Source organism: Suricata suricatta, chromosome 15 (assembly GCF_006229205.1).
Source record: "Suricata suricatta isolate VVHF042 chromosome 15, meerkat_22Aug2017_6uvM2_HiC, whole genome shotgun sequence".
In the NCBI taxonomy this organism is placed as follows: Eukaryota; Metazoa; Chordata; class Mammalia; order Carnivora; family Herpestidae; genus Suricata; species Suricata suricatta.
In genome coordinates, this window is record NC_043714.1 from 38,945,660 (window position 1) to 38,959,840 (window position 14,181).

The 14,181-nt window shown below is 42.2% G+C and overlaps 1 protein-coding gene across 2 annotated transcripts; it reads right to left on the reverse strand.

The window, feature by feature from the left end:
* Positions 1 to 595: 595 nt before the first annotated feature.
* Positions 596 to 6,913, reverse strand: TP53INP1 (tumor protein p53 inducible nuclear protein 1). 2 transcript variants are annotated; one of them, XM_029923767.1, is made up of 4 exons: positions 6,598 to 6,913; positions 5,700 to 6,054; positions 2,152 to 2,189; positions 991 to 1,074 (listed from the first exon to the last, which is right to left on the reverse strand). In XM_029923767.1, the coding sequence occupies exons 1-3, from the start codon at positions 6,707 to 6,709 to the stop codon at positions 2,168 to 2,170; spliced, it is 489 nt and encodes a 162-aa protein (XP_029779627.1). In that variant the 5' UTR covers positions 6,710 to 6,913; the 3' UTR covers positions 991 to 1,074; positions 2,152 to 2,167. The 2 variants fall into 2 exon arrangements, with proteins under 2 accessions (XP_029779626.1, XP_029779627.1); XM_029923766.1 differs by lacking the exon at positions 2,152 to 2,189 and having other exon boundaries at positions 596 to 1,074; positions 6,598 to 6,912.
* Positions 6,914 to 14,181: the final 7,268 nt, after the last annotated feature.

Below are 14,181 nucleotides of genomic sequence, written 5' to 3' on the forward strand. Positions count from 1 at the left end.
AGGAAAGAATCCAGACAAGTCAAACAGTGGACTAATGGGTTAGGTGGAGACCTACGTTTTCCCGAACACAGTTACACAGATCTGACGGACTCCTTCTGCATGCGAGACAGCGCTTCTGTCCCACGATCCTGGTCATGTCTCTGTACCACGTCACACAGTCACATCGGAATTACTGAAAGCACTGTTTACTAACACTCAATGTACCTGAATTCCAAAATGCACTGTATGGCTAATCTGGAAAAAAAAAACAAACCCAACAGCCTGTACACACAGAAATATATCAAGTTTTCTTCCAAGAAGTTCAGCCATAATTCCATTATATCCATGGCAACTATCACCTGTTAATGCTCATGTTAGTGTGTAAAAATGTATTCGTTATATACAGAAAAGATTATCAAGTACTGGTCAATAAAGTGTATGGCTGACCCTGAGAATAAATTTTTGCTTACTCAAAATATTGATTAATACAAAATAAAATGAAGTTGAAAGATGCATATGCTCATACTTGGGAAGAAATGTCTTCAGAATGCTAACTCATATACACCTTAATAGATTTAAAGACATCCCCAAACACCAAACACTGTAACTGTATCGATATGTTTCCAAAAATATTCTGAAAATGTTTCAAAAAAGTAAATGTTAAAAGCAAGGCATTATGTGATACACAGCACGTAAATCTGGTTTTCAAGATAGTGTCTAAACAATTGATAAAACTACGTGATTGGTCGTCAGTTGGCTGTAAAGAAACAGCATCTTCATTGTCTGTCCACACGCATCCACACACATATGCACAAACCAAGAGAAACCAATCAACCTTGAAATTCTTAGTAATTGTACTGACGTGGGCAGGGCTGATGGACGGCCCAGCCACTGTGCTTGACTTGCCTAGAGTGGCAGTCCCTGGTAAGATTTTGGCGACGAAGGCTATTTCTGTTTAAAGACTGTCTTTCACTATGTTCTTTTATCCACTGGGAAGGGCGAAAGCTCTTGGGTTGTTCCAGAAAAGCTGTATGAGCAGCAAGAGCTGCAACATAGCAATGAATGTGTTGCCCCATTTCATCTTGAGCTTCCACTCTGAAACAGAAAAACACGAGGATGCATTCAATAACAGAGTATGTTATTCATGAACTTGAAAAAGCTACTTACTGATTCAATTTGCCACACTGATTTGTTTGTGGTTGAAAGACATCTTACTGATGGCTGACAGACAAGTTTATGTTTTGTAACCACAATGACTGCTAATGACAGAAAGGAGAAGCCACCTTTTCATAGAAATAGACCATAGAATCCACAGAGGGGGGAATTAAGTAGACTGTATTTTTTTAAAAAGTGCTTTACATTTTGAGCAAATTTCAATTATGTAGCAAATACATAAGCTTTTCTCTGAGGGGAACTAACATTTATTGAGTATCTGTATTTGCAAATATAATGTATTTAATTCTTGCCATAATCTTATCTTAATTCTCAGATTTTAGTGATCAGGAAGCTGGGGCTCTAGGATGTTAAGGTCACAATTATTACTTCACACAGCCAAGATTCTAATACAGGTCTTACACCAAAGACTGGCAGGAAGCAGGTTGACCTTGGTGTACTATGCTAATTGCGCCCTCACACGTTTTCTCTAAGTAACTGTTCCAGGAAATATGCTGCAGGTCTCTATGTTATAGAAATATGCATAAGAAAATTCAACATTTTTATAGATAAAAAGCTACCTGATTATAAAATTTATATCACAACAGGGCACAGTTTGGAATGGAATTTACATAGAAATGTTACAAAGACCTTTGGAGAACACATCTTAAAATACAGCTACAAACCACATGATTATTATCTGCCTTATATATTAAAAAACCAATCTAACAGGACAGATGTAAACTATATTAACACAGAACATGAAGAGTTTTAAGAGTTTTAGGGTTATTTTTCACAACAAGTGCAGTTATAAATTGTGCCTATAATCACTAGAAGAAAACACTTAGTTTTTTTAGGATTTAAAAAAAATAGTAGAACTAAAGGGGGTCATATTAAGAAACTAATAGAAAGAAGTTAATATAAAGATAGCAGTTTTTAAAAGGTGGGCATGTTGAGTGCTTAGCCTTCCTGCTCAGACTGATAACACATATCACACAGTCTCAAAGGGAATGTACTTACTCTGTGCCAGTGAGTCTTATAAGCAGCTTTTCCTGGCCCTACAAATGTTAAATGGTGAACTATTAAATCACTAGTAAGATTTAAAATGCTGTTTAATTTCACTGTTAGGATATGGTGCATTTTCAGTATTAAAATTGGTTTACTATGGGTCATTAAAGGCACATGTATTACTTCAGATTATGATAGCACATAAACCTTCATAAACCATACTTATAAAGGCCCAAATGCAATAAAACACATGCTCTGAAGCCCATCTACTGTAATTAGGAAGCACCTTACTCTTATATGCTGAATGTATTGCTTTATGGTAATATCCCCAAGGACAGACAGGATGGAAGCAATCTAACTTCTGAAAGACATGATTTATTTCCTGCTCAGTAAATAAAGATATTTACTACATAGCCATCCTAACGTTGGTAATACCTGATCTATCTTGATTTAGTGGGTGGGCTTTTGTAAATAAGACTTTGAAATCCAGAAATAAAGATGTCAAAAAAAATTTAGTTATTATAAAACTAAGATAATTTGCAGTACTTTCCTATGTTCAGAAGGAATTCATATAAAGTTAAGGGTGTTCTTTTGATCCTATATATAGACAGAAAGTATGTATTTGACATTCCTATATTTTTCCTATATGTTATACCAAAACATATAACAAGATTTAAAAACAAACAGGATACAATGAACACAATGACTGCATCAAAACCGCAAACTCATAACCAGACTCAGCGCATGGTCTTGGACTGGATGCCTGTCTGGATAAACTAGATGAAATATTCTGTGCTCTGGTGCAAAGAACACAGTTTGGTTTGGGTAGTAGATGAAATGAAATTTTACTGGAAAAAAAAAGATGGGGACCATTGCCTTAAGAAGCAGATTATACAACTATATACAAGTATATACAACTTGATCCCATTTAGGGTGAAAATGTGTGTGCACGTTTGTGGGCATACAGAGAAAAACCACCTGGAAGGTTGCACTCTAGGGGTTAACAGTATTCATCTCTAGGTTGTGCAAGTATCTTTAAAACTTTTTTAATTTTACATATTTGCATTTTCTAATTTTCTGCAATGCATATGTACTGCTTCTGTAATAATGTTATTTACAAAGTACTGTATATACATTCACACATGCTTTAAACACTGAGAAATAAATACACAAATGCTAGTAAGTTTACAGTGACTATTAATCATGGTAAACTTTTTTTAAACTTAAAAATTTTTTTTTTAATGTTTTTTATTTATTTTTGAGAGACAGCACGAGCAGAGAAGGGTCAGAGAGAGAGGAGATACAGAATCTGAAGCAGGCTCCAGGCTCTGCGCTGTCAGCACAGAGCCCGACGCAGGGCTCGAACCCATGAACCGTGAGATCATGACCTGAGCTGAAGCTGACGCTTGACCGACTGAGCCACCCAGATGCCCCTTAACTTTTTTTTTAATGTTTACTCATTTTTGAGAGATGGAGACAGAGCATGAGCAGGGGAGGGGCATAGAGAGAGAGAGAGGGAGACACAGAATCCAAAGCAGGCTCCAGGCTCTAAGCTGTCAGCACAGAGCCCGACAGGGGGCTCAAACTCACAAACTGTGAGATCATGACCCGAGCCGAAGTTGGACGCTTAACTGACTAAGCCACCCAGGAGCCCCAATCATGATAAACTCTTGAGTGGAATTCCACAGAGGTGAGATCAGAATCAGGTGGGAAGGATTTCTAAGAACTGAAGAAATTAATTTGAATAGACTATATGGCAATTTTATCAATACCATGTATAAAAAATTTTATTTTTAATTTTTATTGAAATGCCTGAGACACTGATCTCTTAATAAATTAACAGCATTGAACAAAGTGCCAGTTAAAGCAACATTTTCCATCAAAGATCTTACCTAGTATAAAGCCTGGGTAACTATAGAAGCAAATTATTTTTCAATTTGGTAAAGGATATGTTTATCCTCACAGAAGAGGACAAGATTATCTACAGTATTAAGACTTGTGAGCGCAGCAAACTCTGGTAAAGTTAAATTAATGAGCTGCCTGGGTTTTGTTTATATCTATCTGGCAAACAGGAAATAGTAGAAAATATACACAATGATCCAGTTAGTTGAGTTAGAGCCTGGACAATCTAAAAAGAGGCCCCTTGGATTACAGGGCTAACTTCAGGAACATTCTGAACTGCTCGGAAGATTGCACTTCACCTCAGCCTTGTCAGGTATTAAGGGAATTAAGTTAGTGCCAACATCCTCAAACATTCCCACTATCATGGGAAGGTCAGGCACATCCCACTAACATCTATCATGACTCGCCAGACCTTGAGCTGATTAACAAGGCCATGGGCTTTATTTTAGCAGGTGAAATCAATCTTGAAATCTGAGCTCGCTGGATAAAGGTGAAAGAATTTCTGTAAGTTTGCTTGGGACCCTATCAATCTTTATTGACCAGGTACTCTCTCCCTGAAACTTTTCAGGGCCTCAACCCATCTGCCATTCAAACAGAGCCTTTCAGACCCCTTGGCAACTCCACATAACAAGAAAATATCGTTTGGGTATGAAGTCTTTCCTCTGTAAGACAGAAAATAACTCATGCTTGAGATCTGCCAGGTTTTCGAGGTTAAGTGCCATTTGATGTGACCCAACTAAGACCACTTGGACAAAAATAAGCGTTTTATTTTAAGATATACTATTCTTGTTGAATTTGATACACCAAATAACTCAGTGTATAAAGTGCCAGAGTTACATTCTAAGATACTTAGCAGAAATGGTAGTCTTTTCTTTCTGGTCCCCAGCAGAGTACTATAAATGCAACAGTTCTGTATTATTTTTTTGAAAATATAAAATGAACACATTTTTTTACACCATTCACTACTTTGTGCACTGTGCCCCTGACTTCATAAATCTTTTTAAAATGTTTTTAGTGTTTTATTTAGTTTTGATACAGAGAGAGACCGAGCACAAGAAGGGGAGGGGCAGAGAGAGAAGGAGACACAGAATCGGAAGCAGGCCCTAGGCTCTGAGCTGTCAGCACAGAGCCCGACACGGGGCTCGAACCCACAAACGTGAGATCATGACATGAGCCGAAGTCGGAGGCTTAACCAACTGAGCCACCCAGGCACCCCCGCCTTCATAAATCTCTTACATTACTTTGCATCTTCTAAAAAATTAGCTTTGAGTTGTAGTAGAAACAAATAAAATGCATGCTAAACAGACTGCCTGTGGACAGATAAAAGACAGTTGACTCCTGAACAACTCAGGGGCTAGGGGTGCCACCCCCTGCGCAGGTGAAAATCCATGTGTAACTTTGGACTCCCCAAAAACTTAACTGCTAATAGGCTACTGCTGACTGGGAAGCTTCCCAATAACGGAAGAGCCGATTAATATGTATCTTGCATGTTATATGTATTGTGTACAGTGTGCTTACAATAAAGTAAGTCAGAGAAAAGAAACTGTTAAGAAAACCATAAGGAACAGAAAACACATTTATGGTACTGTTCTGTGTATAAGTGGACCCCTGCAGCTCAGACCCACGTTGTTGAAGGGTCGGCTGCACTTAGAACGTACCTGGGGCTACTCGGGTTATGGAATTCATCAGCCCCACAGCTGTCCTCGCTGACAGCAGGGCAGGAGTTATGCACAGCATAGACAGACATGCTGGGATGTTCGATGAGAAGGTTTTCCATAGGACTGGTTTCCACCTTGATAGTGGTTAATCCACCTGCAGTAAAACACGGGGGAGGGGTGATAAACCAGCTCTCCTCCAGGGGGCAGGACTCAAACTGGAGGAAGCAGGAATCGCTGGTCTCGGCCAAGCACTCAAGAGATGCAGGTAAACAGGAAAAGACTGAAGGGTGCTCAGTAGGTGACTCTTCATTGATGTCTTCTTCATCTTCTGTTGCTGAGAAACCAGCGCAAGTGTCTACATCGCGGTCCACATACGTTGGTGAGGTCCCACGGGAGGTTGGGGATCACAGTGGTATCAGATTGAGAGCACAGAAAAAGAAGAGATGATTCTGTTAGCTGATGTTCACATTTCTCCTTTCATTTAGGTCAGACACAAAACCATTTATATTTACTCACAATGATTATGAAATAATTTCCAAGCAACTATTGTATGTGTATGTGTGGTGTTTCACTACATCACATGCATTATGGTGGCTTTGCAGGAGAGGATTTTTCTATCCGGCAGAGTAAACATGATGAGCAATGTGGGTCACAAGGATTTCCTATTAAAGTGTATCTGATCTGAGCAGGGGATGAGAGTTGCAAAACTGGAAGATCTGATGTCAATCAATTTCACTGACTGATTATCTGGCACAGGATGCTTCCTGCAATTATTTTAGACAAATTCTTATTTACTTTTAAGGTTTCAAAACCTTTAGTTACTGGTTTACTTATGCAAAAACTGAGATGCAAGAGTGTCCATTTTTGCTGTAATGATTAACAGCTGAGACTACCTTACCTATGAAGTCAACCAGAATCCATTCATCATCTTCTTTCTCACTAAATTCTGGTTCTTGGTTGGAAGAAGTACTGACTTCACCCACAAACATTTTATTCAGTCTCTGGAACATTGTTAAGGCAAGATTGAGACTTTGGCAGGATGTCTTTATAGCTGAGATTTCAAAACACTGTCTTCAGTCAGCCTGATGGCACGACAGGGGATTAAAGTGCACGAGGTGCTTATTCAACTTAGGTGAGAAGCAAGAAGACTCATTATCCCTAAAATAAAACGGGAAAAGGAGGTTACTTCACATCAGCGTATATTTATATTATATGTGTGTGTGGTTTTAAAACGTGCACCCACACCCACACCCACCCGTTTAGAAGAAAGCTCATGCCTTAGTCTACAGCTACAGCAGCTCGCTTCCTGCAGGCACCGAACATAAGAAATGCAGTACCTTCCATCTATATGCCGTTATGAATTGAGTACTCAATGCAACCTGTGAACATCTTACATGTGAAATAAAAGGGAAGGATTGACTCTCTTTCACATCTGTGCTTTTAAAAGGGATAAATCTGAATTGTTTCAGGCTGAACTACTCCTTTTCTGTAAGAAGACTAAAAACCAGTTATTCACGGTCTTGCTATATGATATTCAACTGCCTGAAGCTGCCAAAGGAAGGCTGCAGCCGGACCGGATGTCCGCCATGTTTCCCTGGCTCATCTTCTCTTCTGTTCTATAGGGCTGCAAGCAGACCCAATGCTTGATTTAAAATCAGTAGGTACAGCATGATTGGACCTTTGAAACAATTTCTACAGCTGGCACAGGGAAATCTGTACCGTAGAAAACGGAGGACATCAGAAACTAATACTGCGAACCATTCACCGTGTGGGGGCAAGCTGGCAGGAAGGTGCTGGAGTCAGTATGCCTGGGCTCAAGTGCCATCTCTGCTGCTTAGGCTCGACGTGAGTTAGGAAGGTACACTACTTCAGCTGGCAACAGTTCTACCTCACCGAGTTCCGGTGAGTTCTAAATGAGGAACTCCAGCCTTGTCTTATCTTATTCCAAAATTCCAGATTTGTATATCCATTTCTCCCTGGTGACTTGACAGGCATATCAACCCCAACACATACCATAAAGGACTTTTAATTATATCCCCACAAACTTACGTACACTGTCCTCCTTCCCCTTCACAGCAAGGAGAAGCAGCAGCACCCAGCAGTTATTCAGGCCAAAAACCTAGTAGTTACCCTGGACTCCTTCTGCTCCCTACCCAACCCCTCAGCCAAACTCTCACCAAGTCCTGTTGACTCTAGCCGCACACATGCCTCAAATCTGCCCACTTCCTGCCACCACTTTTATCCTAGATAAAACCAATCTGGTATCCCTTTGACTCTGCCAATCACCGCCTCCTAGATGGTCTCCCTGACCCCACTCTTGTGAAATGAGATAATGTAGGCAAGCTACTTAGCAAGGCACTTGGCACAAAGTTCTTAGTCAGTGTCAACTACTGTTCTACAAATATTTACTGAGTACCTATTATGCATCAGGCAGAGTGCTAAGCACGGGGCAAGCAAGCAATGTGATGAATATCATGGAAAAAGTACTGAGTGTTCCTCAGATCTACACAGGAAGAGGTCAGGAAGGATTCCTGCAGTAAATTACTTTGATTTGGAGTGGTTGAGAAGATCAAGAATGGAGGAAAGGGGAAAAGGAACACTGGAAACCTGCAGATGAGTGAGAATGTGGCACCTTCTGTATGGCTCAAGATCCAGATGGACTTTTGTGAGAACAGGTGAGGGGTGCTAAGCAGGAACCAGATCCTGTAGGAACATGTAAACCAGCAGTTAAGGGGAGCGGAAAGTCAAGGATGACTCAGGTTTATGGCTTGGCCAACTGGGGAGATGGTGGGACCATTTCCTGGAAGAGGCATACTGCAGGCTGGGCATCTTGGACATGCTGAATTTGAAATCTGTAAGTCATGAACCTGGAGATGTCTAGTAGGCTGCTGGATATAGGGCTCTGGAGTTCAGGGGCATGGTCTCAGCTGGGGGCACTGATTTAGGAGATGTCAACAAAAGGGAGTGACGGAAACCATGAGTAGATGAGACCATCCAGGGATAGTGAAAAACATCTTGCTAACTGACATTCTTTCTCACCAGCATCAGCCTTGAATCTGTAACTTCAGACTCTTGACGCTTCATTTCCTTTTATTTAAGTTTATTTATTTTGAGAGAGATAGAGAGAGTGCACACACATAAGCATGTGTATGCACACGAGTGGGGGAGGGGCAGAGAGACCTGGAGAGAGAGTATCTTAAGCAGGCTCCACTCTCAGTGCAGAGCCTGATGTGGGGCTCGATCTCACGACTGTTGAGATCATGACCTGAGCCAAAATCAAGAGTCGGTTGCTCAACCGAAGGAGCCACCCAGGCGCCAGCCATGACTCTTCACTTTGAAACAAACACCATTTTTAGCTGTCATGTAGTTACAATCTGTAGTTGATGAGATTCTTGGTTGAATTCTTTCTGTGCAAATGGGACTGCTACAACGGTTCGGCCTGCTGCTACGAATGTGTGGTCCTACAGATGTGTGTGCAAATAAATGACATTTGAGCACTTTTGTGGTCACAATCCATCATCATCAGCCATTAATTATTAAAAGAGAGTAAACAGGAAATGTTACTTGCATAACCAGTCTTCCTGAAAGCCTTCTGGAAAGCGGCGGGGCCAAACCACGAAGTCTGGGGCTCTAGTACAGAATTCAAATTCAGCTTTATGGTCCATGTAAAAGAAATCAGAAAAAAAAAAATCCGTCCCCCCTTCTCTTAAATTACGAAGGTGTACATTGGCCCCAAGTACAATTCTGTGTCTGCTGAAAGAGTTGAGAATAATCCCAATTCTCCAGAATACAGGGCGGGCTGCAAGCCCTGCATCAGCTGGGACAGTAGAGCCACTGGGCAGGGAGCACAGCACCTCATAAGAAACCCCTTGCTCACCCTGCACAAGCACCTTTCCCCCCAACTGCAACGCTACATCAGGGTAACTTAACAGAGCCCGGGTCAGTTAGGTGGCGGCTACACGGCAGAAGCCAATGCTGGGGCCGCTGGGGCTGGGCAGCTAGCTGCAGGTTCCCGCCTGTAATAGCCCTCCTCGAGCCTCCAGCCCCAAGCCCCAAACCCGAGCGATGGCAGCCAGCCTCCGCCTGGAACGCATACAACTCAGCCACAGGAAAGGGGTCCCTGGAGGAACTTCCCACAGGGCAGCACAAGTCAATCTTCTGTGGGTCTCCTGGAGTCAGAGGCTGCCTTGAGGTATCCCCTATGTCCTGCAAGGGTGACCATCTGTGGGAGGGCAGAGTATCCGGGAGCCCAAACAGACCAAGGAAGGGCTCCTTCTCATCTGTCCTGAGTCAGAGCTGGTATTTACACGACACACCTTTTGATGCCCCGTGGGCAGGACAGAGAGTAGTCTTGGGGAAGGAGTGCTGGCCTGGGCCTCGGCAGGAGAGAGTTCTGCCTTTCCCCCTACCATAGGTGGCTCAGACTAAACAATTTGGCCCCCCTGAGCCTCAGTCACTGAAAAATGGATAACTTCTTTACTCTCCTCACAGACCTCTAGCACAATGAAGTGGGGTTAGGCTTATGCAAAATTCCTTTACCCTACTTTCCGTAGGTGTCACAAAGGACAAGGCACTGTTGGAGACCCCAACACCCTAGATCTGTTCAGTGAGCTGGCCGCAAGGCACCCTGGGTAAACGAACACTTGAAACATGCCTTGCCTGACCAAAAATCTGAATTTTAAATTTTATTTAATTGTGGCCCATTTAAAATTCAAATTTAGAAGTTGACAATTGAGCCAATTTTTGGAAAGCTTTCAAGTATGTTCAGAACAATTAATTAAGCATTTCCAGTGAAAAATTTACATGTGAATTAAGATGTGATGTTAAGTGTAAAATATAAACCAGAGTATATTTTAAAGACTTAGTGGCCCCTCAAAAAGAATGTAAAATATCTCAATTTTTTATATTAATTATATGTTGAAATAATAACTAATTTTGGATATGCTAGGATATATAAAATATAGTAAAAAATTAATTTCACCTACTTTTTCCCCCCTCTTTTAATGTGGCTACTACAAAATTTAAACAGGGGGGCCTGGGTGGCTCAGCTGGTTAAGCGGCCAACTCTTGTTTTTTGGCTCAGGTCATGATCTCACGGTTTGTGAGACTGAGCCCCACACAGGGCTCTGCACGGATAGCATGTTGCCTGCTTGGAATTCTTTCTCTTGTCTCTCTACCCACCCCCCCAAAATAAGTAAATATTTAAAAAATTTAAACATACATATAACTCACACCATACGTTATACAGGACAATGCAGTTCTAGAAGAATGTCTCCCGAATCTTTTTAGCCTATCCTCCTGATTACCCTATCCAGTCACTGCTTCCTTCACCTTGGCTCCGGCCCAGGAATGGAGGCTTGATGGGCCTGGCTCCAATGTGATGCTGTACGTCAAAGCGGAACTTCAGACTTCACTCCTCACTACACATCACAGACTCAAAAAAAAATTTTTTTTAATTTAAGTTTTTCAAAGGTAAACTCCCAACATGGGGCTCAAACTCATCCTGAGATGGAGTTGAATGCTCTACTGGACTGAGCCAGCCAGGCGCCCCTGTCGTGGACTTGTTGATATTTACAACTCGAGGGCAATGATGAAACTAAAATGAAAATTCTAGAGAAAGCAGGGGTCCTAAGAGGACAAATTTACAAATAAAATCCTGTAATGTAGCAAAGAGGTCAGGGCAAAGAGGGCTGGTATGGTAGCGAACGGACCTCAGCCAATGGACCAGGGCAGTTTCACCCCAGTGGACAGAAGAAACAAAGTATCTGGGCACCAGCATTTTAAGAAGGCAGCTTTGTCCCTGTCTGCTGGCTCAAAATACCTCCCGCCCTCAAAAGGTCTTTTTCATTATACAATGAACAAAACTACATTATAGAAATTTTAGAAAATAAATAACAAAATAATTATGCCACTGCCTTGCTACAATCACTGTTAGTGTATCATGCATTTCCTTCTAGCTTTTTCACCTACACGTTTCTTTTTATCACAAAGTTCCTGCTTTGCTACTTAACATTTTATCATTAATGGTTTTCATATTATTACATGAGTTAGAATGCTCAGTGGGCAGAGAAAGGCGGTTTAACACCTTTAAGACTTAAGGGGAAGAACATTCTAGTTTGAGAACTCAGAGAAGGCGCTGCGAGTCTAGAGGAGCTTGTTGGTATAATTTATCTTCTTATTTCTGAGACAGGCCAGCAACCAACAGCAGTGTGGCTTCGGAGTTACCCTGCTGTGTGTGAAATCTTGACTTTGCTACTCACAACCTGTGTGCGAACTTAAGATATTTTGTAACCTTTTGGCGTCTCAGGTTTTTCACCCCTAAGATGAGGATAATAGTGCCAATGTGAGGATTAAAAGTGTATCCCTTAGAATAGAGCCGTACCCATAGCAGGCAGCCAGTACATATTAACTCAGAATATGAAATATAACTTGGAATATTTAAGTCCACTTAAGCCATTTAGCATCTTTGGGTCAGAATGCCTTTATCTGCAACATGTTTATATATAATAATTACAGCTACAATCTACTGAATACTTGTTGTAGAGAACAGAGAGTGGAGGTACTTATTTGTCAAGTTTTACAAACAAGGAAACTAGGCTCGGAAATGAAGTAACTTGCTTGCAAGCGACCCAGCCGGTCAGGTGTGGAGCCAGCAGCACAGCGTAGGTCTGTGCAGTTCCAAGTGTCTCGCTTTTCCCTGTACATCAGTTTCCTCAGGCTCCTTCCAACCTTAATTCCGGCTCTAAGAACTTCAGAGAACAGTGCTTTTCAGTTGATTTTGGCTGCCAGTAGGCGGCTCCAAAAACAACATTTTTTAAATTAGAAAAAAAAAAAACAAAAACAAAAAACCCCAAAACCCAAGCCACAACTTTGATGACCTAACTTCAAACTATGTGTACAGTTGTGGCTTCTTGACAGTTTTGAAATATCAGGTGGCTGAACTAACACATCTTCACCGAAAAGCAGCCTCCAAATTATTTTTCTCTTTACATCCCATCCTCCCTGTTTTAGAAAAATAAAGGTACTTATTCAAGTAATTTAAAATTGAATTTTTTAATGGCTTTATTACATTTTGAGAGAGCGAGAGAGAGACAGACAGTCAGCAGGGAAAGGGCAGAGAGAGAGGGAGACACAGATTCTGAAACAGGCTCCAGGCTCTGAGCGTCAGCACAGAGCCGGATGCGGGCCTCGAACCCACGAACCGTGAGATCATGACCTGAGCCAAAGTCAGACACTTAACTGACTTCCAGATGCCCCTAAAATTGATTTCTAAACTGCAGGGAAACCAAGACAAGAAAGCTGCCTGTGCTTGCTCCACTTCTATTCAGCCCATACGACAGGTCAGGGAGAGCTTTTTCTCTCAGGGACCCCCACTGTCTGCCCTGAAGGCTGAATGACAATGGACAAAGACAGCAATACGCCAGTAACTCCTAGCCTCTTAACCTTACATTTTGAAAGAAGTACCATTCCCAAGAGAGAGGACGGAAGAATCCTGTGAGCTAGCAAGCATTCACAGAAAAGAACAAAGAATAGGATGAAAACACAAAAGAGACCTTGGCATATAAATTAATGAGGCCTTGGTTTCTGGTAGGGAGGGGCTCTTAAAATGATGCTGCTCCTTGAAAATTATAGTGGCTGTGACTTAAAAATCAAAAGCTTCCCAGAGATTTTCACATCTGCAGTGAAAAATGTATTTCAATTACCACGCAAATGATTTCAGGATCTTGGAGGGACCTCATTATTATGACTGTTTAATGACCCTATGGGTCACTTTCTCCTCCCCTTTTCCCAAACTACTCTGCATCCAGAAAAGGTTGCTTTAGCAACAAATAACCAAGTTCTTGGAAGTTACAGATGGAAAGGGGATCTTTCTTAACCCACCCTAACTTGGAATTAGCACAGAAGATGATGAAAGGAGTTAACTGGGAAAGGCAATACAAAACGAGCAACGCCCACATATGAATTCATCTGCAACTTTTAAAGAGAAGACACCATTTCCTTTTGATTGGCTGTGTGACCTCGAGTAAAAGAACTTAATCTCTGAGCCTCGGGTTTCCTATCCACAAGATAATAAAGCCTACTTCGGAGGGTCTCTGCGAGGAGCAACGAAGATCATGCACGCAACACCCTCTGCGTAGTATCTGGCACAAAGTAAGCACCCAATCGGCGTCAGCGATCAAAATGAGTAGGATTTTACTCCTGACGGGCAAGTACAGTGCCCCTTCCACAGGTGCAACCTCAAATAGCGGTGTGCAAGATCAGGCAGGGTCAGGGGACACGCGGCGGACAGGCGGACACCTGGGACACCGGCGCTGGTCGCCGGGCAAGAAAGGGGGGTCCCGGCGCCGCAGGGCCCTGCGTGCTACGGGGAGCGAGCCGGTGCCGCGAGCGCCGGCGGAGGAGGCGAGGAGCGCAGGGCCGCAGGGCCGGGGGAGCGGGGCGCCGAGGTCGCTCCTCCCGCAGCCCCCGACGCCAGTCCAAC

Coding starts and splice junctions, on each gene's coding strand:
- TP53INP1 (XM_029923766.1), bottom strand. CDS start 6,709: ATGTTCCAGAGACTGAATAAAATGTTTGTGGGTGAAGTCAGTACTTCT. Junction 6,055..6,597: donor GATTCTGGTTGACTTCATAG/GTAAGGTAGTCT, acceptor ACCGCGATGTAG/ACACTTGCGCTGGTTTCTCA. Junction 1,075..5,699: donor CATAACCCGAGTAGCCCCAG/GTACGTTCTAAG, acceptor TTTCTGTTTCAG/AGTGGAAGCTCAAGATGAAA.